This window comes from Eupeodes corollae, chromosome 1 (assembly GCF_945859685.1).
Source record: "Eupeodes corollae chromosome 1, idEupCoro1.1, whole genome shotgun sequence".
Taxonomy (NCBI): Eukaryota; Metazoa; Arthropoda; class Insecta; order Diptera; family Syrphidae; genus Eupeodes; species Eupeodes corollae.
Genome location: NC_079147.1, coordinates 118252111 through 118278065, shown reverse-complemented (window position 1 = coordinate 118278065; position 25955 = coordinate 118252111). Strand labels below are relative to the sequence as shown.

Here is a 25955-nt window from a genome sequence, read left to right as displayed (position 1 = left end):
AAGAAATTGTTGAAGCTACAAACAAATTTTATGGCCATTTGAAAAATAAGACAGAATCCGTAAAACAAGCTTCGGAAATTTTTTCTGTAACAGAGCGAATTGTCTACAGGCTAATAAATGAAAACAAGACGAAAGGACACAACTCACCATCATAAAAGAAAAAAATCCTTGTCCCAGAAGAAAGACCGATGATTTCGACAAATGTGCAATCAGGCAAATTGTTCATAATTTTTTTTTCTCTCAACGAACTTCCAACGCTAGACAAAATTTTGTGTGAGGTAAGAATAATTGAAAAGATCTTGGCTTTTAGTTCACCAAACGCCAGCGGAAGAACGTGTTAATAGAACGAAATGACATAATAACATGGAGAAGAAGATACTTGCGCGAAGTAAAGAAACTCCGAGAACAAAATAAAAAAATATATTTCACTGATGAGACATGGTTGAATGAGGGACACACTTGTGATAAAACTTGGATAGATCCAGCGGTAACAACACCTTGCCAAGCGTTCAACGAAGGTTTATCAACAAGGCTGGGTTACTATCCGGGAAAGGAAAAAGGCTCATCATTACGCACACTGGCAGTTCTACAGGATTTGTAGATGACGGGCTATTAAGCTTTGTTTCTGGAGGCACCGGAGACTACCACGAAGATATGAATGCCAGTGTCTATGAAGAGTGGTTTAAGAAGATTTTAACGCTTCTGGAGCCCAACTCTGTCATAGTTTTGGATAACGCTTCATATCATTCAAGGAAGAAAAACAAAGCCCCCACCACTTCTTCTAGAAAAGAAATGGCTGACATCGAATGATATAGCCTTTGAAGTGGATATGGTGAAAGCAGAGTTATTGGCAATCGTCCAAATCCCAATATGAAACCTACATTGTTGATCAATTGGCCCACGCAGCAGGACATAAAGTGCTTCGATTGCCACCTTACCATTGCGAGCTCAATCCAATTGAATTGGAATTGTTTTTGGGGCAAGGGAAAATAAATCTTTTAAAATGAACGAACTTAAGGATCTCTGGCAACAGGAAATTTAAACGTCGACGCTGAGAAATGACATCGTTGTGGCAACACGTAGAGCTGGTAATTGAAATAAAGATGTGGGAGATGGATTATTTTTTTCAGAAGATGCAGTGGAAAGTGTGATAATTAATTTAAATGACGAAAGTAGCAGCAGTTACTCTTCGTCAGAATAAGGCATTATCTATAATTTGTTTATATTGAGTTTCTTTTAAGTTACTTATACTTAATTTATAATATATTGTGATATTTTGTTTGTTATACCGAATTAATTTTATGTTCCTTATGCTTGTGTGATATCTTTATAATAAAGCATTAATTTATATTATGCAAAATAAAAATGAATGTATGTTTACGTTGATTGTGTGGATAAAAATAATTATTTCGTTCAACATAACTTTTCTTACTTAAAATTTCGAACAAAAAAACTTTAAATATCTGAGTATTTTCATTATTTTTTCATAATTGAATTTATGTTTCTCTTAGTTTTCACAAAATGGTTTTTGAATTCGGGATTATGTACATAATTTTAAAATTTTCTTAAACGGAATTTATTTTTAACTTTTAATTTAAAATCAAAAGTTGGTAAGCCTATTAATATTTATCAGAACTTTTTCGAAATTTTTAATGGGCACTACGGAAGCCCTGTAATATTTGCTCTTTTTCAGTACTTAACGAGATTTCACTTCAGTCAGAGTGAGAGGTAAACGTCCTATCTTCTCTGTACTGACAATTTTTGTTGGACAGAGTATACCAATATGATCTTTTGACACTAATTTTCCTATGCCTTGTCAGTTGAACTTCGTGTAGTTATGTCTAATTTTGTAGTTTTTGTAAAAATTGTTATGAATCAAATGATTTTATTCTTTAGTGCAATATTCATGTAACAAGTGTTAGTTTTCATAGTTTTTCAATATTATCAAATTGTACCCAATATATTAATGCAAATATAGATGAATTGTTACACCTGATGATTTTCATAGACATGAACGAAACGTCGTGACAACATAAATAATTGTTTTTTCATTGACCTTTAGTCCGTCATTAATATTTTCATCACCTTGAAAAGGTCACTTCCATCAACAACTTTGATGAAAAATCGTTCAGGATGATTTGAGGTACATTTTTCTCTATGCAGGAGGAAATGAGGAGAAAAGATCCTTTTTAGGATCAGAATATGGACACAATTTCGACTCGGGATTCGCCCAATTATGAAGAGTACGATCACTTAGGCGACAAAGTTTTTATAGAACAGTTAAAAACAAGCATTTTTTTATACTTTTTTTTTTGGTAATTTCCAATTTTCTCAATAACTAGAAAACATAATATCATCTACTTTTCAGTTTTTGATCAAAAACAAATGAGAGCAATTAATTCTCAGAAATTCATATTTCATATTTATGAAAAATATTGAATTTCTATGCCTTCCGGTTTCATTTAGATCTATGGAATTCCAGATTCTAAGTCAATTATAGAAAAGTACTTTGCTTTTCTTAAATTCAAAAGTATGACGTTACTGTCAAGTTTATGTAATAATAAATAAATAAATTGAGTGGCGCAAGAGTTCGTTGAGAACTATGGCCTAGTGACTTACAACTCTCAACAATTCCTGTGTGCGAGTAATGTTGTCAGCACTGGTGTAGTACCCGTGGCATGATGGTTAGTGCGTTGGACTGTCATGCTAGAGGTCGTGGGTTCCATCCCTGTCTATGTCATCTAAAGTCTTTTCACGGGCACTGCCTCTTGCGAGGAATTGACAAAGTCTCCAAGAGTAACTCTTGTCATGAAAAAGTGTCAATTATGTCACCAAAAATATTATTTTGTTTAATGTTTACAAAAGTTTAAAAAAATCCTATTGTCTACAAGCCTACCTGACAAAGGCGAAAGAAAAAACCAAATTTGAAGTGCAGCCATCTATTCGAATTTCCAAATCCCGGAAAACAGTTTCTGTAGAAATGAACTTTACAGTACAATGCCAAGTTTAGGAATCTTTGTCAAATTTGTTCATTTGTGATGAATGGCAACGGAGAGTGCACGCTGCTCCATCAAGGTTGGAAAAGATATGTTTATGTCAAAATGGGCTCGAAACAAGGCGATTCACTATTATTCGCCTTTTTAACATCGTTGGAAAGAATTCAGAAAAACTCGATCGTCCATACGAGAATCATAATCTTCTAAAAGTCCGTTTAATTGAAAGATCAAAGCGTCATGTTTGTGGCAGGTTTTTGATCATTTCTGTTGATAAATATTTTTCTTCAATGCCTTTTAGTTTTTCTGTAATAGTTAAATGTAATCTTAGCTAGGTTAGCTATTGGGTTTTGTGAAATGTATTTCGACATCATTTCTAAAGGGTTTTTCCAATAAGGGCGGGTATATGTTTCAATGGAATAAAAAAAGCTATGTGTGATGTTTTAACAAAATTACTTTTTTAATTTGAAAGGCGCATGTATGCCATTAAGTGTGAAATATGACATCAGCCTCGGCTTTTTACGGTCGCACGGATCTCCCAAGTAGCGCCGTCCTGCTGAAACCACATATCGTCTAGGTTCATATGTTTCAATTTGGGTTATAATAAAATAGATATCAATTATCATCGTTACGTAGCGTTCACTGTTGAAGGTGACCGTCTCACTAATGTCGTTTTTTAAAAAATACCGAAAAATTACGCCACCGCCGCTGCCGGCTCAAAATCTACATCAAATGGTAACTTTTTGAGGATGCATTACCACCTGGTAAGCCCCGCGTGGGCTGGTGTTGTTCCGTATACTGCAATTTTGCTTGTAAGAACAGCTATTCATCCAAATATGAGCCTCGTCACTAAAGATGGTATTGCGGCCAAAATTGGGGTTCTCTTCCAAACGATTCAAAGTTCAGTCACTTAACAAACGGCGTTGTCTATGGTCATGAACTTTAAGCTCCTGTGTGTGTTGAATTTTGATCAGGTGCAGGCACAAGTCCCGACGCAGAACTCGCCAAGTTAAAGTCTGCGAAAGGCCGTGTTCTTGTTCTGCTGTATACTTTCACGGACCGCAGGGATGTTCTCGGCCAATCTTGCGTAACTTGTACGTACGGGCGTTGGCTGATTGTTTTCTGAACCAAATGTCTCAAATAATTAACGAACACTCATTTCTATAATAAAGTTTTATCATTTGAAAGTGCAGTTCAAACGTGTAATTTGCCATGATGATTTAGCATAAACAACTGAATAATAAACAAAAGATTTTACAGATGTAACCAAAACAAAATAGCCGCCACGGGGCCCCAAAATCTACCAGCGCAAATAAAAAAACCTTTATAATAAAATCTGAAATATGTTCTGATTTAAATTCGTCATCTGATATTATTTTGTGTTGGTTTACCGAATTTCGAGAAATGTTCAGTTATTTCATACCCTACTACAAATTTTGTAAGTTTGCCAATTAAAATTGGGAATGCATTTTCTTAATATGAAAAATGTATACACATATAAATCTATTATAGCATTTGTATATTTTGAGGTTTCCATTAAGTTATACTACTATTGTATTTTATTTCATTAAACTTTTTGCATTTGTTATAAACGAGTTCCTTTTTTATTTAATTTTTGCTATAAACAAAAATTGTCAGTATAGAGAAGATAGGACGTTTACCTCTTACTCTGACTGAAGTGAAATCTCGTTAAGCTGTGAGAGAGAGCAAATATTACAGGGTTTCCGTAGTGCCCATTGTAAATTTCGAAAAAGCTCTGATAAATGTTAATAGTTTTACCAACTTTTGATTTTAAATTAAAATTTTAAGAAAATTTCAAAATTATGTACATAATACCGAATTCAAAAACCCCTTTGTGAAAACTAAGAGAAACATAAATTCAATTATGAAAAAATAATGAAAATACTCGGATATTTAAGGTTTTTTTGTTCGAGATTTTAAGTTAGAAAAGTTATGTTGAACGAAATAATTATGTTTATCGACACAATCAACGTAAACATACATTCATTTTTATTTAGCATAATATAAATTAATACTATATTATAAAGATATCACACAAGCATAAGGAACATAAAATTGATTCGGTATAACAAACAAAATATCACAATATATTATAAAATAAGTATAAGTAACTTAAAAGAAATTCAATATAAAAAATAATGCATAACTTTACGATGAAACCATGTGGTTTTCTAAGAACTCTAATCATTTTTAATAATTTGCACATAGTAGGAAAAAACAGTTTTTTTTTTTAGTTTTTAGTGAATATTAATTTTTTTTATTTAAATGCATTATTCATTATATACATTCTATATAAATTTTAAGTTTTTATACAAATATTTGAAAAAGTTGACATCTCCGGGAACAAAGGGTTAATTTACGAAAAATAATAAATAAACTTCATTTACCGAAAAACAGCAAGCGACAACACCATTCCCATATTTGTTCTCAAAGCTTTTAAAAAAGCACACATTCTGAAAGCTCCCAAACAAAATCCAAAGAAAAATCCACCATGATTTGCATTAACGTGGAAATAGTAACTCTAATAACGATCAGCGTTACCACTTTACTTCAATTGAAGTAGATCTACTTCTTTTTTTTTCAAATAAATTAAAAATCTGCTTCCTACTTCGCACCATCATCAAAATATTGAAACCTACTTCATTTTTAAGATCTGTGTTTTCTAGGTCGTGGGGATGTACGCTCGTCGAAGCGTAATTACAACAACAATTTATGTGTAAGTCAGTGGTTGAATTTTCTTTTTCAGTGGGTGACAATTTTTGTTGGACAGAGTATAATATTTGTTTGGATTAGTGTATCGTTTATGTATTTGTAAAAATTTAAGGGAGCTGCTGTTCAGTTTAAAAGGCTGATGATGGTCGAAAATGTATCAATTAAGGCAATTCAATCTATATTTTGAAAAGTTAACTATATGTTTATTTTTCTTTTATTAGAGGCCAGTTGATAAAAAACTTGTGATTTTCTATATGGTTACTTGGTTAGTTTCTTCTCTCTTACTTAAATAATCTACTTCCATGGGTTCTATTTCGGCCTATTTTGATTTATGTTGCGTTTCTACCTGCGTTTTCAAAGTTTTGGGGGTTGCTATTATTATTTATAGCTTGGCTGATATATAATTATTATCTTACTTTTGCTTATAAAGTTATTGTAAAGTATTTGTCGAATTGAAAATGTTGAAATTTTTCGACGTTTCAAGGTCCCTAGAATCTAAATACAAGATTTTTAGAGAGATGTCTGGGCGTCCGTGTGTAGGTGTATGCACGTTAGTACGTTCTGAAAGCTTTTTTCGTCCTTCATATCTTAAGAACCAGTGGAGATATGACTTCAAATGAATTTTGTTAAACACGTCCAGATAATAATGGAAAAAGATGCGAGGAACCATAACAATTTAAAATGTTTGTAGCATCCGCGGCATGATGGTTAGTCCATTGGACTGTCATGCCAGAGGTCTTGGGTTCCATCCCTGCCTATGCCATCTAAAGTTTTTTCACGGGTACTGCCTCTTGCGAGGAATTGACAATTTCTTCAAGAAAAATTCTTATCATGAAGTGTGATTTCTCAAATTAACTGTTCACATTCGGCTTCTAACTGTAGGTTCCCTTCATCCCTGACAATAGTACTCACACACAGGAATGGTTGAGAGTTGTAAGTCACTAGGCTGTGGTTCTCAACGTACTCCCAATTTATTTTATTTTAATTTAAAATGTTTGTTAACCTAAAATATCTTACGAATCAGTAGCGCTTCCGACTTGGATTAAGTTTTATATTAGATATTGTGACGTGATACAAAACCACAAAATTTTGAAAAACATTTAACTAAGGTTTTTTCTCCTCAAAGAATAAATTGTTTGAAAATGGTTTAGCTTTTGGAAAAAATTGAATTGACCACTTTGTTTACAAAAAAACATGAAAACCTAAAAAATAAAAACATTACTAAAAATTAATACAAATTTATTTCTGACTTAATCATCTTTTTCAAAATTGAACATATTGGCTTCAAAGTAACCGGATCTTATAGAACATACAAATTTATATCTACAAAAAATAGTTCGCAAAATTGGTAAAAATTGATGTTCGATTCTCTATATCTTGTAAATTAATAAAGCTATTGACTTCTGTGCTAAATTTTCTTAGAAAAGTCCATTCCTTATTTGTTTATATTAGGAATAAAAACTTTAAAGGAATTTCACTAAAATCGGTTAAAATTGTTGTTTCTAAAAGGATTTTATTAAGTGTAATTGATGTTTTTGTTAAAATTTTGATAAGTGTAATTGTGTCTGTTATTATCCTGAAGTTGAAGTTGAAGAAGTTGTATTTTGATTGATTTATAGGTTCAAAGCTATGTTTTTTTTTCTAATCGTAAATTGGATTCATCCAGAGTATTTTAACAAAATGTATTTTTTAGTAAATTGTATTAATTGCAGTTGTAATATGGGTTCTTCCATTTTTGTATTAATGTCGAAATTTATGCACTTTATATCAATTTTTCTTTGGTTTCTGGATTTTGGCTGTGGTTATGTGAGACTTTTTATTTGAAAAAAAAACTTTAATACATAGAACCAAATCAGAGTTGCTAAAAAAAAGTCACTTTATTTTAATCACAATTATGTATACCGATTTTACTTGGATTATTAGTACCTATAAAAAACTCACTTTATATCAATCACAATTTACATAATTTTTTTTTTAATTTAATATAAATTAATAATCCCGATTATTTCTCATATTAGCTTCTCTAAAATAAAATACTATTATACTCTTTGATTTTTCGTTTGTTGGTATCACTATCCTCTAGTATTAATATAAAAGGACGACCACATGCGCCATTTACATATGTTTTTATGTATCCGAATGAAATAAAAGAAAAACAAATGCTGTTGACCCAAATGTGCCGTTGCCTTTTTTAATTAGCGCACACTAGAAAGGTTTTGTGTCCCTTTAATATGCCATTCCTAGAAGCACGGGTATAACGGTTAAATTGTTTAAGGGGAGGAATGCCACTATCTTTTTCACTAGAGCATAGTCCGTTAAAATAACGGTAAAAAAGAGTTTCGTTTTAAAATAAAACTCAACTGTTACTTTTTCTTTTATTTTTTGTCTTTATTTATTTAATTTCTGTACATGATTATTTTATTAATTATTTGACAAGAGAAGCCGCTGTCTCTAGTGACGCTGCACTTCTAGTGACAAGAGGAGAATTACAACTGACTTTGAATTAATTCTTACTCTTCTATCAAAGCTATGTTTAAATCTTTAATGCTGATCTTACACAATATGTAAAATGAACTTCCCTACGATTTTATTGCTTTAAATGTAACGGGATGCGCGCGTGTGTTGTGTAGATGGAAAAGGGTGTTGTATCCGTTTTGGATATGTTTTGCAAAGTAAGCGAAAACGGCGTGGGAAACCGTTAACGCAAAGCAGTTAGGCAAAGGGGAGTATCCGGTTTAACATGATTTGGGGTACAGGTGGACGTTCAGACGTAACTAAAGTGTAAGAGAAGAAACTTGACTACGATGTTCGAGTGATGATGATTCTTTGAATACTGTATTTTAATTTTTTGAATATTTTAAGGCTAACAATTACATAAGTTACTGAAGCACTAGCCCGGAGATGAGAGTAATATTCAAGTTTCGGACGTATATAATGGAGTTCTGCTCAAGATGACATACTTTTTAATGTTTAATTTTATACAATGAATTCAAAAATTATTTAATTTAATAAATAATTAAGAAAGGACAAAATCTTAAACATGTATTATAGAATTTACACAATATTTAGTAAGTGAAATATCCTTGTAAGAGTACTTAACGAAAACAATTTTTTATGTATTCAACTATTTCGTTCAATTGGATAGCTTTACTTTAGTTTAGTAAGTTTTCAGCGCAAACATGGAGTAATTACGTTCAGTTTATTTTTTTCGTTAAAGTAAAATAAATTGCTATTCATGTGTTGGTTACAGTCAGGCTTTTGTGTGTTTTGGTTTTTAGTTATAAAGTGACACGTAAGCAGAAGTTGTAGAGGGTGTACGTTTCCTTAACTAGTACTAAGTATTAATTTTTTTATATAGGCGAAAGCAAGTAAAATGTGTGCTAAACAACCTTATTCTTAAAGAATAATATTTTAAAATATAATATACAAAAGAACCAAGATAATACTTTTTGATAGACACTTTGAAATAGATTGTTGATTAAACGTATCATATTCGTTAATCCCATGCAGTGGCGCTACACGGCCATAATTAGTATTTACAATCGTTATAGTTATAAAAATATATATGTACATATGTACCAAATGAATTAATTTCGATAAAAGATATGAATGCAATTACAATTTTGTCAAAATAATTTACTTTAAATACAGGTAAAATAATTTTAAAAAAATATTTTAAGATTCAAAATTTTACCTGAAAAATAAGTTTGTCTTCAAAAATTTAAATGCCATATTATAAATCAAAAAACCGTTGATTTTTCAATTTTTTTTTTTTGAAAATCGTTTGAGAGGTTTTTTTTTTAAATTATTTTTTTATATATAAAATTTTTCAATTTTGATCTAAAAATATTTTTGATATGCAGTTGTTTAGAGATTAAAAATATACGCTATATATTTTACCCGTTTTTGAGATTTCGAATTTTGAAAAATAAAATTCAATATTTTTTTTAAAAATTCAAACAACAAAAAATTGCACTTTTGATAATCAAATATTATCTTATTCAGAAAAAAAAATTATTGAAATCGGTTCATAAGTTACTGAGAAAATTAAAAAACAAAATACAGTCATCGGCTGATCTTCCAACCGTACAGACATGTTTTATTCAGAGTAAATAGCGAGCTCTCGTGATTCTTTTACTTTTGCGCTTTCGTTACTAACATCCTTTCCTTTTCATTCCCATTCATAAACTTTTTACACATATAGATAACCGCAATTTCCTAAAGTATTAAACCTCCTCTAAGAATGGCTCCAAAGCCATTCCGTCCGGGTAACCGGTTCGGTCTCCTCGATGAACTTACGCTTTCCGATCCTCCTGACCCGACGCCTCCTCCACCAAAAAGAAATAAGCCATCGAACAGCTTGTTTAGTGAATTCCCCTCCTTACCAACTAAATCAATTTCTAAAAATCCCCGCTTTGTACACATAACTCCCAAAGATGATTCCAAGCCCTTAACCAAAATCAGTGTGTTTATCCTTAAAAAACTTATCGACTCCATCAGCACGCATTACGAAAAAATATCCCAATTAAGAGACTGTTCCATCCTTATACTAACAAGAGACCAAAACAAAGCGGATAAATTTATTAATTCGAAAGTTCTAGATAGCGTTTGTCCCGTTAATATTAAACTGCATTCTAACCTCAACCTTTCTAAAGGCATAGCATACGTTCCCTGCCTGATTAATGTGTCCGAATCTGAAATCATTTCGGAACTTAAAAGCCAATATGTCACTGACGTGTACAATTTTAATAAAACTATGACAAATGAAAAAGGCAAGAAAGAAACTAAACCTACAGGCCTTATGATATTCTCCTTTGACTCGTTTAAAATCCCAGAATCCATTGAATTCGGTTGGTACAAAACAAAATTATCCGAATATATCCCAAATCCAATGCGGTGTCGCCAATGTCAACGGCTTGGGCACACAACTAAATGGTGCAAGAGCCCTGCTTCATGTGTAACATGCTATTTCCCCCTCCATGAGTGTATAAACTGTACTCGGCCCCTATCCTGCCTCGTCTAAGAACTGCCCAAGGTACATCCAAAGCAAAGAAGTACTTGAATTAAAAACAAATGCACACTAGCTGAAGCTAGACGAATGCAAAGAGAACGGTACCAGACTCATTCAACCATTTCTACGGGTCTTTTTTCTGAAAAACTAAAAAATCCCCCTCCCGACACAGTTAAAGCTCTCAAGCCATCGATAATTAAACTCAGCACATTTCTCTTAAAGCAAACGTAACTGAATTACAAAAAAATGACTCACAACAAAATCAAACAACAGCTAACACAGAACATAACAAAACTAACAACGAAAAGATCCCTAACCTTGATAACAAAAAATCAGACTCAATAGTATTCACTCAAAATAATCCTAACGACAACACCTCTCATTCTCCTGAAACACTCAAACACCAATTACTTTACTTACTTCAACTAGATCAAACCAAAATGACTCTCTTGAAACAATTACCTCTTCAGCCCAAACTCAATTCCACATGAACATTGACAATGATCATGACACATATTAATAAAATCAATGTTCTACTCTCAACCCGCGCCCCCGTCGGTGATGGGAAAGCCCACCACAACGTTGGGGACCCTCATCACCGGAGGAGGCGCGGGAACTCTAAAACACCAGGTGGTGCTCGTTCTTCTATCTGTACACTTAGTGGTACGGATAATAAGAGCGACTCCACCGGCTATAATGACCTAAAAATACTACAATGGAACTTAAGTGGTTAATATCTCTGGAAGGTCTCCGATGACTTGTACTGCAGCGACCATTTCCCTATTCTTACAATTCTATCAATGGAGACTAATCCCAATCTTCCAAAAGCCCAACCTAAATTCTTGACAGAGCTAGCAAAATGGGATCGGTTCCAATCCGAGATCACAAGGCAAAATTCAATTAGATTAACTTTTAATGAGGTAAACAGAGAAGCTGCTTCTATCACAAAGTCAATCCGCTACGCAACTAACCTCAGTATTCCCCAAACCACACCACAACTACATAAGAAAACAGTCCCCTGGTGGAATCCAAATCTCAACAGCCTGCTACAAAGAAAGCAAACAGCATTCAAGGTTTTTAGAAAATCTCCTTCTGAATCAAACCTCATAACTTATGGCAAAGCAAACGCCGAATTCCGAAAAGCTGCAAAAATTGAAGATGTTTCAATAAATTCACCTCTGAAATCAACCAAAACTCTTCCCCTAAAACAATGTGGTGTGATATTAGATGTCTCACTGGATACTATACTCCTCACACAATTAAAGTTGTTAAAACCGAATCTTCGAATCTAACAAACCCAATAGAAATAAACTCCTATTTTGCCGAGTCTTGGGAAAATTCCCAATCACCCATCTTATTTACAACAGAAGCACGAATATTTAACAACAAGTGCTCCTCCTTACACCGTTTCATCTTCAGCTAGTTTAATCGAAACTCCTATTACTATTGTTGAACTCGAAAGCTGTTTGTTCTCCGCAAAAGGCAAAACTCCTGGCTTCGACAGGATTTCTTATAAAATGCTTAAAAAATCGCCCTCTTGTTAAGGCTTTTCTCTCAAATCGCAAATTCAGAATAAAAACTAACAACATTTATTCCAGCATCCACAGTTTAAAAAACGGCATCCCACAAGGTTCACCGTTATCAGTGATCCTATTTATAATTGCTTTTAACGAGATAAACAAAATTGTTCAAAATTATTCAGAAATAAATGTACTATATGCAGATGACCTTATATTGTTTTCAAAATGTAAAGATCTAACAGTTTTAGCAACAATATTCTCAGAAATAATTACTAACTTGTCAAATTGGGGTAATATATCTGGATCTAAAATATCCACTTCAAAATGTGAATTGTTACATATCTGCCGAAAATATAAATGCCAAAAATGTTTATTAGGAGTAAGCCTTAATAATATTTCTATAAAAAATGTCAGTAATTGTAAAACATTAGGTATTTTATTTGATTCAAAATATAGTTTTAAGGACCACTGTACTTATATTAAGAAAAGCCTAGCTACCAGAGTAAACATAATTAAGTACTTGAACTCTAAAAAAAGTAATTGTAATTTAAATACCATTATTTCTATAATTCGTTCTATTATTCTTTCCAAAATCGACTATGGCCTCCCAATTTATGGAAAATGCGCCAAATCAACCTTGCAACTCATTTCAACACCATATCATGTAGCCATAAGAAACAGCATTGGAGCTTTCCGCACAACCCCCCTAAAGAACATCCTTGTCAAAGCCGGTCTTCCTAATCTAACTGCAAGAACCGAATTTCTCACCTGGCAAAACCTTAAAAAGGTCAACTCTCCGTTCCCTACACCGATTCATGACGATACTACAAAAATATTAAAACGAAAAAGAACACCAAAATACCTTTCAGCCCTCCAAAAAGCTATCGGAGACGCAGTTAAACTTAACACGCCCATCATCATTGATAAAAAGGCTGAAAGCAATCACCCTCCTTGGAATCTGGCCTGTGAATCATCATCTCAATATTCTTCGATTTCCCTAAAGCCACCACTAATAATTAAATATTCAAAACTGTATTCCTCGAAAAAAGTGAAAACTACAAAAGACAAGGTTGGCAACTATTCTTTTCTGATGCATCTAAAACAACAGATGGAACTTCATTTGCGGTTGTAAGTGAAAACGGCTCTATCATCAGTAAGGGTCTTCTCCATTACACCTCATCAATTTTTACGGCTGAGGCTTTTGCCATCCTAAAAGCAATCGAAGCAGCAAAAAATAAAAAGACCATTATATTAACTGACAGCCTATCATCAATCAATGCTCTTAAAAATATTAACAACTACTCCACCATAGCTGTTGTAATTCGTGACAAAATGATTGCCAAAAAGAAAAACCTCACATTGGCCTGGGTTCCAGGTCACAAGGATATTGCTGGAAATGAAATCGCCGACTTAGAAGCTAAACAAGCACTCAAAGAACCTCTTATGGAATTCTATCACTTCAATGCCAAAGACTTCAGAAAACACACCAAAGCATTTATGACTGCGAACCTTAAAGATTACTGGCTGGGGTATCACCATCACTACTCAACACTTAATCCTGGTGCCGACAAAGCCCTCTATCAAATTTACTTACCTGCTTCAATGCTCAAAAAATTCATAAGACTCAGAATGGGACACACCCAGATCACTCATGAGCATCTAATCACCAAACAACCCGCCCCTCGCTGCACTTTTTGTGAACAAAAACCTACATTCACTGTCACACACATGTTACAATGTGCATTCATAAACAGAACCTGCATAAACGTTTCCGGAAAATCTCTACAACAACTTTTATCATCCACCTCACCAATCAACATTAAACTTGTCCATACAATTCTGATAAAACTCAATCTAGATCAATTTATTTAAACTTAACTTTTTTTCATATAGCTAAAAGTCCTGGTAGCTAGCGCTATATCTATTTAATTATTGTTAATATAATTCATTTATGTTTTCAATAAAGTTTTAATAATATCTAATAATAATAAAAAACAAAATAACGGTTCTATGGGCGGTACTATTCCTGAGCGATACAAAAATATGTTTTTCTTATTAAAAGAAGCCAAGCTAAAAAATAAAATTTGAGAGAAAATTATTAAAAAAAATCTATCGGTTTGTTTTTCAGAAAATTCGAATTTTCGTTTTTTGACCAAAAAATGTTTATGGGGGCCACTGTTAGTTTTGATCTTAAAAAAAAATGAAAAAAACGCCTAACATGAATCTGCTCAAAAGCTTAACTTCCAACTTTGAACTCAATGGTTTAGGCTGTAGGAGCGTGGATAGACAGACAAAACCGACCGGGCGGAATCGCGGGACCCACTTTTTACGACTTCTCTACCATCGTAATATCATGTTTGATTAAAATCTCGAGTTCGAAATTTTGCACGAATACAAAACTTGCCATATAGTCCCTATATGCCACAAGTAAAAATTCTTGAAGCTGCCATAAAGGCTTCTGTTGTCATATCACTCCCTTCTCACTGCTTTCTTTTGTTGACTTAATCACGAAAACACTTATATAGCCTTTAAATAACTTCTCTTCCTCTTCGAACATCTTATCAGTGTTACAGTAACTCAATACTTCCTATTATCTGCCCTACCACACATTGCCGATATGTTATGCATATTGGACATAGCATTTTTTAATCCAACGATTAAGCACCTTCACCAAATTATGGTTTCCATTACGTAAATGTTTCCTTGTAATATTCCTTGATGTGTGCCTTCAATTGTCACTGCAGTTAGATTTCATTTGTGACTGGATGCCTTTTTTTATTGTAAGTTAGATAAATGCAACCTGCCACCTATTTCTACAATTCCATCTTTGTCCAAGAAAAGAATATCTTAAGGGCTTTACACATGAGAGCGAACAACGAATGAACGAATGGACGAACGAACGTGATTTTACACATTTCAATAAGTCAAATGTAGTACCCGTGGCATGATGGTTAGTGCGGTGGTTTTTTTTCAAAATTTTCTAATAAATACAGAAATAAATAAAATATAAATTGAAGTAAAATAGATCTTAGGGCCGAAAGGCATTAGTATTAAGTGTTATAGTTTAACTTAGAGATAATTAGGCTTGTTTTATGAATTTTTGTCTAGCTTTAAGATAGGTTTAAGATTGAATAAATAAAAATGAATTTGGAAAAAAAAAGTGCGGTGCACTGTCATGCCAGAGGTCTTGGGTTCGATCCCTGCCTATGTCATCTAAAGTCTTTTCACTGGTACTGCCTCTTGCGAGGAATTGACAAATTCTCCAAGAGTACCTCTTGTCATGAAAAAGTGCTCTCTCAAATTAGCCGTTCGGATTCGGCATATAAACTGTAGGTTCCCTCCATTCCTGACAACATCACGCGCACACAGGAATGGTTGAGAGTTGTAAGTCACTACGCCCTAGTTCTCAACGGACTGTTGCCCCACCCAATTTTTTTTTTTTTAATAAGTCAAATTCAAACAAAAACACATTTAAATTATAAGAAACCAATGGACACTTATGTTAGGGTAATAAAATTGGCATTTTGTTCTTTAAATCAACACAATTTTGCTACGAACTGACAAACTCTATTCGCGTTCCAAATACCATCCACACTGCAACGAATAAATTGTTCGCGCTCAACTTAACCTCAAAATTATACCACTCCTGTTTTTTTTTGTTCAAAAGGGTAATTATAAACTGACAATTCGTCGCGGTGTGCGAATAGAAATAAAGCTCATGTGAAAGAAAAGTCAAAATATTCGAACAACCACAGTTCGCAGTTCGTAGCTCATGTGCAAGATGCTTTATTCCGAATGCATCGTATTATAAATGCTTCTATTCTTTGAAGTTTTGTAAAACTAGAATATCTTTTCATGAGATCATATAAAAAGTGTATATTGGTTTTATCTGCAGCTTTCATTGTTACAGTTCGTCGATATATTTCTTCACACTGGTTGGGCCACTTTTCTTTGGGTTCCTCAAGCCATTTCGGCCCGTTCGCGTATATTCCTCTTGATGCTTCATCTGCTGGGTTCTGATTAGAAACCACATGTTTCCATTTAGCTTTAGATTAAAAAACAAATTCCTTGAATTTATTATATTGTATCCAACTAAGAGTTATGTTTGAATGACCTTAAAAATTCTGTGCAAAGGTCATGTTAACACTTGGGCAGTACAGAGTTCTAATTTCGAAAGTATTCACCTGTTCTCTAATAGGTTCCCCTTGCTCTTCACACTTATCAGTGTAGTTGATGAGTTGATTTTCATATAGACCTGCTGCGCATGCTTTTGGACGCGTCAGCAAAGCCGTGTAGCTCAATTTTCATCCCAATCGATGACTGCAGCCATCGAGGAATTTTTATTTCATAAAGACTAAATAAGTGGCCTATGAAACTATTTCATTCGTTCTTGACTTGAAGTTGACTATCCCATGAAAATTCTTGAATCCATATTTCTGCATAAAAAGCTTGCTTTGCAACTACTGTAACAGGTGAAAGCCAACCCAGTGGTTACAATATTGGCGTAAGATCTTATAATGCAAAAGAATTCAAATTCACCTTGTATTGGATCCCAATTTAGTACTAGGGTCTTAACTGATTTGTTATATTTAATTTCAATCAGGTGATTGTCGCCACAATTAGGAATATTGTTACCTAGTTATATTTAAATCATTCACCAACCATTTTCTTCAATGAAAACTATGCATTTTAAGTTCAGTGAATCCATTATTGGGAGTTCAAACTTGGAAATTAAGGTTTTAGCAGATTCGCGTTAGGCGTTTTTTTCATTTTTTTTTAAGAACAAAACAAACAGTGGCCCCCATACATTTTTTTGGTCAAAGAACGAAAATTCGAATTTTCTCAAAAACAAACCGATAGATTATTTTTTATTTTCTCTAAAATTTTATTTTTAAACTTGGCTTCTTTAAGTAAGAAAATCATATTTTTGTATTGTGCAGGACAGGTACCGCTCATAGAACCGTTAATTTGTTTTTTAATTTTCTCGGCAACTTATGAACTGATTTCAATAATTTTTTTTCTGAATAAGGTCTTATATTGTCTTAACAATATTTGATTATCAGAAATGCAATTTTCAATTGTTTGGATTTAAAAAAAAATTGAATTTTTATTTTTAAAAATTCCATATCTCAAAAACGGGTCAACTTTTTTTTTACGAAATTCAAATGTAAACCTTATATTTACAATCACTAAACAACTGCATACCAAAAATATTTTAGAACCCGAAAGAGCGCAGTATTTTGCCAAAATTGTAATTACAATCCTATTTTTTATCCAAATTAATGCATTTGGTACATATTTACAAATGTAAACAATAACTATTGTAAATACCAACGATGGCCGTCCCTCTAGCGCCTTTGAATAGCATTAAAGAGTATAATATATTTAATCAACAATCTATTTTAAAGTGTCTATTAAGAAGTATTATCTTGGTACTTTTGTTTACATACATATATGATTTAAAAAAAACATTTTTTTACGAATAAGGTTGTTTCACACATGTTTTACTTGCATCGCCTTTATAAAAGAATACAAGTTTAAGAAACGGGCCAGAAAGAGTATATGTATTTTATATTAGAATCACTTTTTCACACGTTATATCTGTATAGGTGATACGTACAACCTCTACAACTATTGGTTACTTGTCACTTCATAACTAAAATTCAAAACATGGAGTTGTTGGTATGCTTGTTTCTTTTAAAATTTAACGAAAAAATAAAATGAAAGTAATAACTTCATGTTTGCGCTAAAAACTTGAAGAAAAGAAGGAATGTGATTAGATTGTAGTGAGCACCTTTTACCTACTAATAACATTCCTTCATTATCATCATAAACATGGCTGAGCACACCAATGAACTATTCTTTATTCGTTTTAGACACCTGCCTAACTACACAACTAAAAGGCGATCGCTATACAATTTAAACATACATGTTCTTCCTCTTTCTTATCTTTAGATAATTTACTTTTCATCCTGGTTCTTCTTATATTAAACTAAAATAAAGCTATCCAAAGAAAAAAGCTTTGAACGAACTAGTTTAATACACAAACAATTGTTTTCATTGAGTATGCTTATAAGTATTTTTCATTTCCGGGATGTGTTTTCCTAGGATGAGTTGTGTCTTAGAATGAATCGCGCGGTTGTTTTGTCAAGTCAAATGGCTTTTATATCTTTGAAGACAAACTTATTTAACAGGTATATTTTTAAATCCTATATAGGAACTTTAAACAGACTCTTTTAATACAGGAGCAAGTTCGTGCGACCAAGTCGTGCATTTTATTTCTTTATGATTTTGAGGTCCTTTTTTTAAAGGACACATTGTTTCATAGCAAAATAATTATTTCCTTAAAATAAGCAATTAAAAAGAACATAGTAAGTTATTATTCTAGAAATGGACTGCTTTATTTTTGTTTTTAAGATAAAAATAAAAACAATTAAAACTTCTTGGTAACATTAGTAAATAAAATCGCTTTAAAGTTTATTTGAAAAGAAATCATTGTAAACCAAAAGTTTCTAATTTTCTTGGTGAATAATTTATGATAAATTTAACTAGAGGCTTCGGCGATGAAAACAAGCAAATTTCAAAACCCTTGCTCGCAATATCATGGTAGATATACCTACAAAACGCAATACATGTAGATTAATGTAGCAGGTGCTCGCCAGCAATTGTATACAGAAATACAACAAAAATATCCACACAAAAAAGGAGGAACACTAAGAAAAAAGTGAACAAATCAAGGAAAAGGAGTGCAGAAGGGTTAATAACCTTAGAAAAAAAGAGATATGTAAAATTGTATGTGCTACATTTTTATGAGAAGGAGAAATTCATTGAAAAGCGTTCGTCCAATAAGACTCTAATAAAGATATAAATCCTCGGTAGCCATTTTGATTGCCTATAAGCTAAACCGGAGATCAGACTCATATGCGTATGCGTGTTTCTCCTCTAATTTATGAATTTTCCCTAAAAACTCATTAGTTAATTCTATTCAAGCGTGAAAATACATCAATTGTTCTCGTTGAATTCGTCCACATTACAAATACAAAAAATTTAAAAAAAATTAAAACAAATTACATTAGTTTAGCTTGATAGTCTAGTTTTGTTTGAAATAAAAAAAAAGTTTGAAAACAATATTTTTAATTTTTGAAAAGCTATTTGAGTCAGAAGTAAAATTTTACCAAGTTTTAGTATTGTTTTGTTAGTTTTTTTATTTTTTGTAAAAAAACTGTCGATTCGATTTTTCTCAAAATTTTACTGAATATTTAAAACAATATGTCTTAAAAGATAAAATAAGCTTAAAGACAATATCTCAAAGTTTTGAAAAGATATTTGAGTCGAAAATCAATTTTTAACAACTTTTTTTAATTTTTTTGTTTAGGTTTTTATTTTTTGTAAAAAAAAAAACTGTTAATCCGATTCTTTTCAAAATTGTTCTGAATGTTGAAAGCAATATTTCTTATAAGTTAAAATTAGTTGGAAGCCATAACCTTAAAATTGAAAAGATATTTGAGTCGAAATTCAATTATTATCAACTTTTAGTAATGTTCTTTTAGGTTTTCATTTTTATAAAAAAATACTGTCAATTTGATTTTTCTCAAAATTTTACAAGATGTTAAAAACGATTTTTTCGTTGCAAGTAACTGTTTTGGAGATAAAATCATTTTGTGTTCGTAAAATTTTCCAGGGGACACATTTTTTTTAGGTTTTTTGATTTATAAAAAAAACCGTTAATTGTATTTTTTTCAAAAATATACTGATTTTGTATCACGTTACAATGCATAATATAAAATTTAATTTAAGTCTGTCGTCATTGGTTCGTAAGACATTTAGGGTTAACCAAAATGTTCACCTTTTTTTTTTAAACTGATATGCTACAAAAAAAACCACCCACGCAATTCTTTTGAGAGCCCTTTCTGCCTTATTATCTGTATAACAAAATTTATTTGAAGTCGATATCTCTTCTGGTTGTTAAGCTATAGACGACAAAAAAAACGTTGCGAACGTACGGACGTACGAACGTACAAACATTTAACTAAATGTTGAAAACAATATTTTGAATAAGATGAAATTAGATATTTGGGGCGGAAATCAATTTCAATTCCATTTTTTTTTTAAATATTACCAGTGTTCCTAAGATATTACTTTGGTTCAACCAAAATTATCATTTTTGTTTAAATAAAAAAAAACACGTGCTCATTTTTTTGGCAGTATTTTCTGTATCATTTTGTCGTATTTATCTATTTAAAAAAAATGTATTTAAAGTCGATGTGTTTTCTGGTTTTTGGAATAGGGGCGACGAAAACAGCATCTCAAATGTAGCACATCCCCATAAAAAAAAATTACCGAAGAAATTTCCTTACCTGACAAATCATCATTTGACAAAAATTGAAGGATCGGGAATGACAACTTACAAGGTTTTAGCGAATGTGTACAAAATTTAGAAACTGACGGACGAAAGCAAAAACACTCTACTCGTATATAAAGATATAAATCCTTCGTACGTATCACCCTCCAAAACCCATTTATTAACATTGTTAACTTCCCATAGGAAATTATTTTAATGGGTCCGATTTGTCAAGTTGAACATTTTGACAATTTTAGACGTTTCAAAGTCCCTGGAGTCGATATAAAAGGTTTTTAGAAAGATGTCTGTGCGTGCGTGTGTACGTCCATATCTGGTGAATAAATGAAGATATTGACTTTAAATTATTTAAATGTATACTTTATTTTATTGTTAAAGGAAGAACTTTATGACTAGAATATTTTAGTCTAAAATATCTCGGGAACAAGATCAGATTTTGAAATCAAACTTATTATACATAATATGCAAAATATGCCAACTTTAATTTTTTCTTTGAAAAATTCAAATAAAAAAATATTTTTGCAAAACACAAAAACCTGATAAGAAATCCGTTTGGACTTTAGTATTAGTAGAAGAAAGGAAGATATTGACTTCAAATGTTTTCATCTTACGAAAGAAGTTTATAGGATAAAATTTTTATCAGTGTGGGTCGCAAACATTTTTTTTTTAATTTCTATAGATATAAAGACAATATATTTCATGTGGCCAATATTATATTCATTGTAGAGACAAGAGGGTACTTAAATAAATTTAAAAATTTAAAATTTAAATTAATACTTGATAACCTTAAAAAAGCTATTGTGTTATAATGTTTGTTTTTTAATTTTTATTTCAGCACCAAATCTCGTATGACACCAATAAGTGGACGTCGGACTTATACCGAGGAAGAATTGAATAACGCATTGCAAGATATAATAAGTGGTAAATTAGGTACACGGCGAGCTGCCGTACAATACAACATTCCTCGTTCTACTTTACGAAACAAAGTGTATAAAATTTCTTCGGGAGCAAGGCGTGAGATGCTTACAACACTGCAATACATGCCAAGTATTGAAGATTTAGCTAATATTGAATACGATAAACATGATTTGACAGTCGATGAAGAAGACAGCAATGGTGAAAAGGTACAAAAAAGTTCGTTAATGTCGCACACTAATGATGATCTTGCTGACTCTACCGATGTAGAAAACAAATCTCTTACCTCCGATCCATCAAAATCTGAACCCCACTATATTGAAGCTCATACTAAAGAAACCACATCACAAGAGTCACAGCCAAAGCATACAACATTATCGCCACAACTTCCACCGCAACAATCCTCTTCGATTGGACAAAATGTGTGGCAGAATGTTCTACTCCATAGTTTGCTTCTTTCCGGAAGCCTTTCTATGCAACAAAATTTCGAGGAAGCCTTTAAGATTTTTAATAGTTTGCTATTAAAACAGGATCTAGACTTACTTAATCCTCAAATTTTAAAGCAATTACAGCAATCCGAACAATCAGCGCAACACTCACACCAAATCACAGATGAGCAGCAAAGCCTACAATCAAAGTCACCTGCAATACGCGTACAGGGAGCATCTTTTCAAAGCCGTCTACAGAAGGCTGAAACACCGGAAACTGAATATTCAGCGGAGCTTAATGAAGCGCTTGGTGATGATCCATCAGTTATTTTAAAAATTCCGTCCTACAAACCGGTAGCTGTATCGTTCACTTCAACATCCTCACCTTCAGAAGCATCAGAACTATGTAATAATTCAATGATTGAACATTTACCCCCAACTCCACCAAAGATTTTGACACAAAGTTTAGTTAAAGCTAACACATCAACGCAACAGATACAGCATAGCCACCAACCGCACCCACAACACGTTTCATTGATATCATCAGCCAATGTAATTCCTGTCTCATCTCTATCTATAAAATGTCAACAGAGGAGGGAATCTCGAGCGTCACCAACTCTTTCTCTGCGTGATGTCATTGCGAACAGTATAAGTAGAACTTTTAATCAGCAGGCACAAATTGAAGCATCAAGCTTAAGTCCTGTTCCTTCTACATCGTCAGCAATGGACATCAGCGAAAAGAATAAAAGACCAAGCATATCAGTTGTTAAAAATATCGGTGGCACTGATACTTCACGTTTTGCTGTTGCATCCAATATGTTCGGTCATCTTCGCTCTAATAACCATCAGCATCAAACTCAAAGTTTGGCAAACAACAATTTGGCTGGTGGAAAAGGTACGCGTCCGAAACGTGGGAAGTATCGAAATTATGATCGTGATAGTCTTGTTGAAGCTGTCAAAGCAGTGCAACGCGGAGAAATGTCTGTTCATCGAGCTGGGAGCTACTACGGGGTTCCACATTCGACACTTGAATACAAGGTAAAGGAGCGGCATTTAATGAGGCCACGCAAAAGAGAACCAAAAATTCAACCAACGTTAGATGATAGGTCAGGAGAAAACAGCCCAAGTGGAAACATTTTGGGTTCAACTATACCCACTTTGAAAAACACAAATACTCGCGACCTGTCTGCCGTTGACAATATAGATAGCTACATTAAAACTAGTTGTAATTCAAGCACAAATATTAGTCAAACACAATCTGATGCCAGCAAAAGTAGTACACTGTACTCCAAAACATCATCAAATGGCATGAAAATAGCTCCGGCATTGTTTGAACAAACTTTAACGGCCCAACTGCATTATCCCTCGCACTTTTTCTGGCACGGGGGCTTTAACCCTCTTCAGCTGGATTTTGGAGCAAGATCCCAAGCACACCCAGCTGTTGCTGTTGCAACAATGGCTAGCTCTAGAAATGAAACGTTTCCTTCAAGTCCCGAATTTCAGGAAGAACATAAACAACTTAATTTAATGGAAAATCCACCTCTGCAGAAAATAAAAAAAAGCTTCAGCAGTAGTACTACTATTAAGAATGTAGAAGACATTGCTACTAACCTTTATGAACCTGGAAGGGATACAAACGGTTCCTTTTTAGATGGCATTATACGAAAAACTTTGGACCGCAAGACTTCCGATTCAAAGCAAAGCGCATTACTAGATGAATTGGTTAAGAGTAAAAACATATCTTCGCCGAGAATTATTTTTAGCGAGCGCATAGCTTCTGATTTCCAAAATATGAAACGTTCCGGAAGCTCTGTATTATACCATCATTCAAAAGAGATTAAACGTGAACGTACCAGCCCGACATCAGATATTTCAAATTCCGATTCAGAAAAAAATATTCGACGTCCCTTCGAATCAAAACATCAACCTCCACAATCAAAATCAGACTTCCAAGAGGCTGATTTGGACAATAATTTTGTAAGCGAAAACAGTGGTTTAAATGACACCCATCATAAGACTTTTTATAAGTCCAGCAGGAACATGCCTATAGAAAACACATCAACGGTGCTGATTATTAGTAATGAGCATTCCAAACAGGAAAATATTAAGTCCGAAATAGAGAACAGTTTATAGAAAAAATTGTAGGCATAACACATACAAGTATATATTTTCGTATAAGTGAAAACTAATTGTAACATTACGGCAACAATGCGACCAAAATATGTCATTTTTCCTTTTGAGGTATTAAAAGTGCAATTAAAATATAAAATATCTAAAACAATAGGAGACATTTTTCACTTCTTTTTCTATCAAAGTATATTATAAAAAAATATAGTAAAATATATTATTTTCATACATTAACAATTAGAAACAAAGTTCACACACAATATTAATAAGAACATGAAAACAAAACTATTGATAAACAAATTTTTAATAAATGCTATACAAATATGAATGATTAACAATACTTATTTTATAACCATAAGACAAATGGCGGGCACTAATTCATGCGTACATACATACATAAGATCTGTAAATGTATATGAAAAACGCATGGAATTATATATGTATATTATACTACAATGTATAGACACATAATATATTTACATATGTATGCATTAATTATACAATTTTGATTAGATTTTTTTGACAATCGACAAATAGGGCCTCGTAAAAAACGTGTTCGCATTTGGAGGAACAAATACAATCCAAACTTAACAAAAAGAAAGGTTTATAAACTTGCATCTTAAATATCGTCAGAGAAATTCAACATCATCAAAGAATTAATCAGTACTAAACGAATATCAAATCATTATTAAAGAATAATATGGGTTGTGTTCGTAATTGCAGCCTTTGTTGCCCATGCTCCGCCTAAAATGTTCTCAGATACGTTTATGAAACGTTGAAAAATGAGAAAAATAAATAACTTGTTAGAAGCTTTTCATTTGATTTTAGTACATACAACTACAAAGAGATATAAACAATATTTTGAAACTCATTATTCTTAGCTTTGCGGGCAACCCTTTTTTGAAAACATCTGTTTGAACTCAGAATCAGTCCTGTGAAAGAAAAATAAAGAATTTCCTTTAAAAGCTCAGAAAACGAAATAATTATTCGATTATAAATAAATTTCATTAAGAAAATACTCATGCTTGCTCCTCACTCATATTCTTGCAAATTCAACAACATGATAAAAACAAATAACTACTTGGCCGCAAATTGACTGAGCCGCTGAGCGCATGCGATTTTGGCAGTGTTGCAAATTACGAACTCAGCCAAATTGTTCATTGATTGATATCGGTGAAAGAACTTTTCTGCCGACTTGGAAAGATTGACGAATTTATAGCATTTGTAATGTGTTTGAATGAAGTTGAATAGAATAAAATAAAATAAACAAAATTATATTGAATTAAACCCAATCAAAGTTAATTAAATTGAATTATATCAAAATTAATAAAATAAAATTAAATCAAATAAAATAAAATAATATTAAATTAAATTAAATTAAATTAAATTAAATAAAATTCAATTCAATTCAATTCAATTCAATTCAATTCAATTCAATTCAATTCAATTCAATTCAATTCAATTCAATTCAATTCAATTCAATTAAATTAAATTAAATTAAATTAAATTAAATTAAATTAAATTAAATTAAATTAAATTAAATTAAATTAAATTAAATTAAATTAAATTAAATTAAATTAAATTAAATTAAATTAAATTAAATTAAATTAAATTAAATTAAATTAAATTAAATTAAATTAAATTAAATTAAATTAAATTAAATTAAATTAAATTAAATTAAATTAAATTAAATTAAATTAAATTAAATTAAATTAAATTAAATTAAATTAAATTAAATTAAATTAAATTAAATTAAATTAAATTAAATTAAATTAAATTAAATTAAATTAAATTAAATTAAATTAAATTAAATTAGATTAAATTAAATTAAATTAAATTAAATTAAATTAAATTAAATTAAATTAAATT

The 25955-nt window shown here is 32.0% G+C and overlaps 1 protein-coding gene across 5 annotated transcripts in view; it reads left to right on the top strand.

Moving 5' to 3' along the window:
• The window catches only part of LOC129943366 (mushroom body large-type Kenyon cell-specific protein 1), a 131636-nt gene extending 107222 nt beyond the window's left edge, over positions 1 to 24414 (top strand). For all 5 annotated transcript variants that reach the window (XM_056052754.1, XM_056052752.1, XM_056052750.1 and 2 more), the window contains one exon: positions 21452 to 24414. In XM_056052754.1, coding sequence (XP_055908729.1) covers positions 21452 to 24092 — 2641 coding nt within the window. In that variant the 3' untranslated portion in view covers positions 24093 to 24414. The remainder of the gene's footprint in view (positions 1 to 21451) is intronic.
• Positions 24415 to 25955: the final 1541 nt, after the last annotated feature.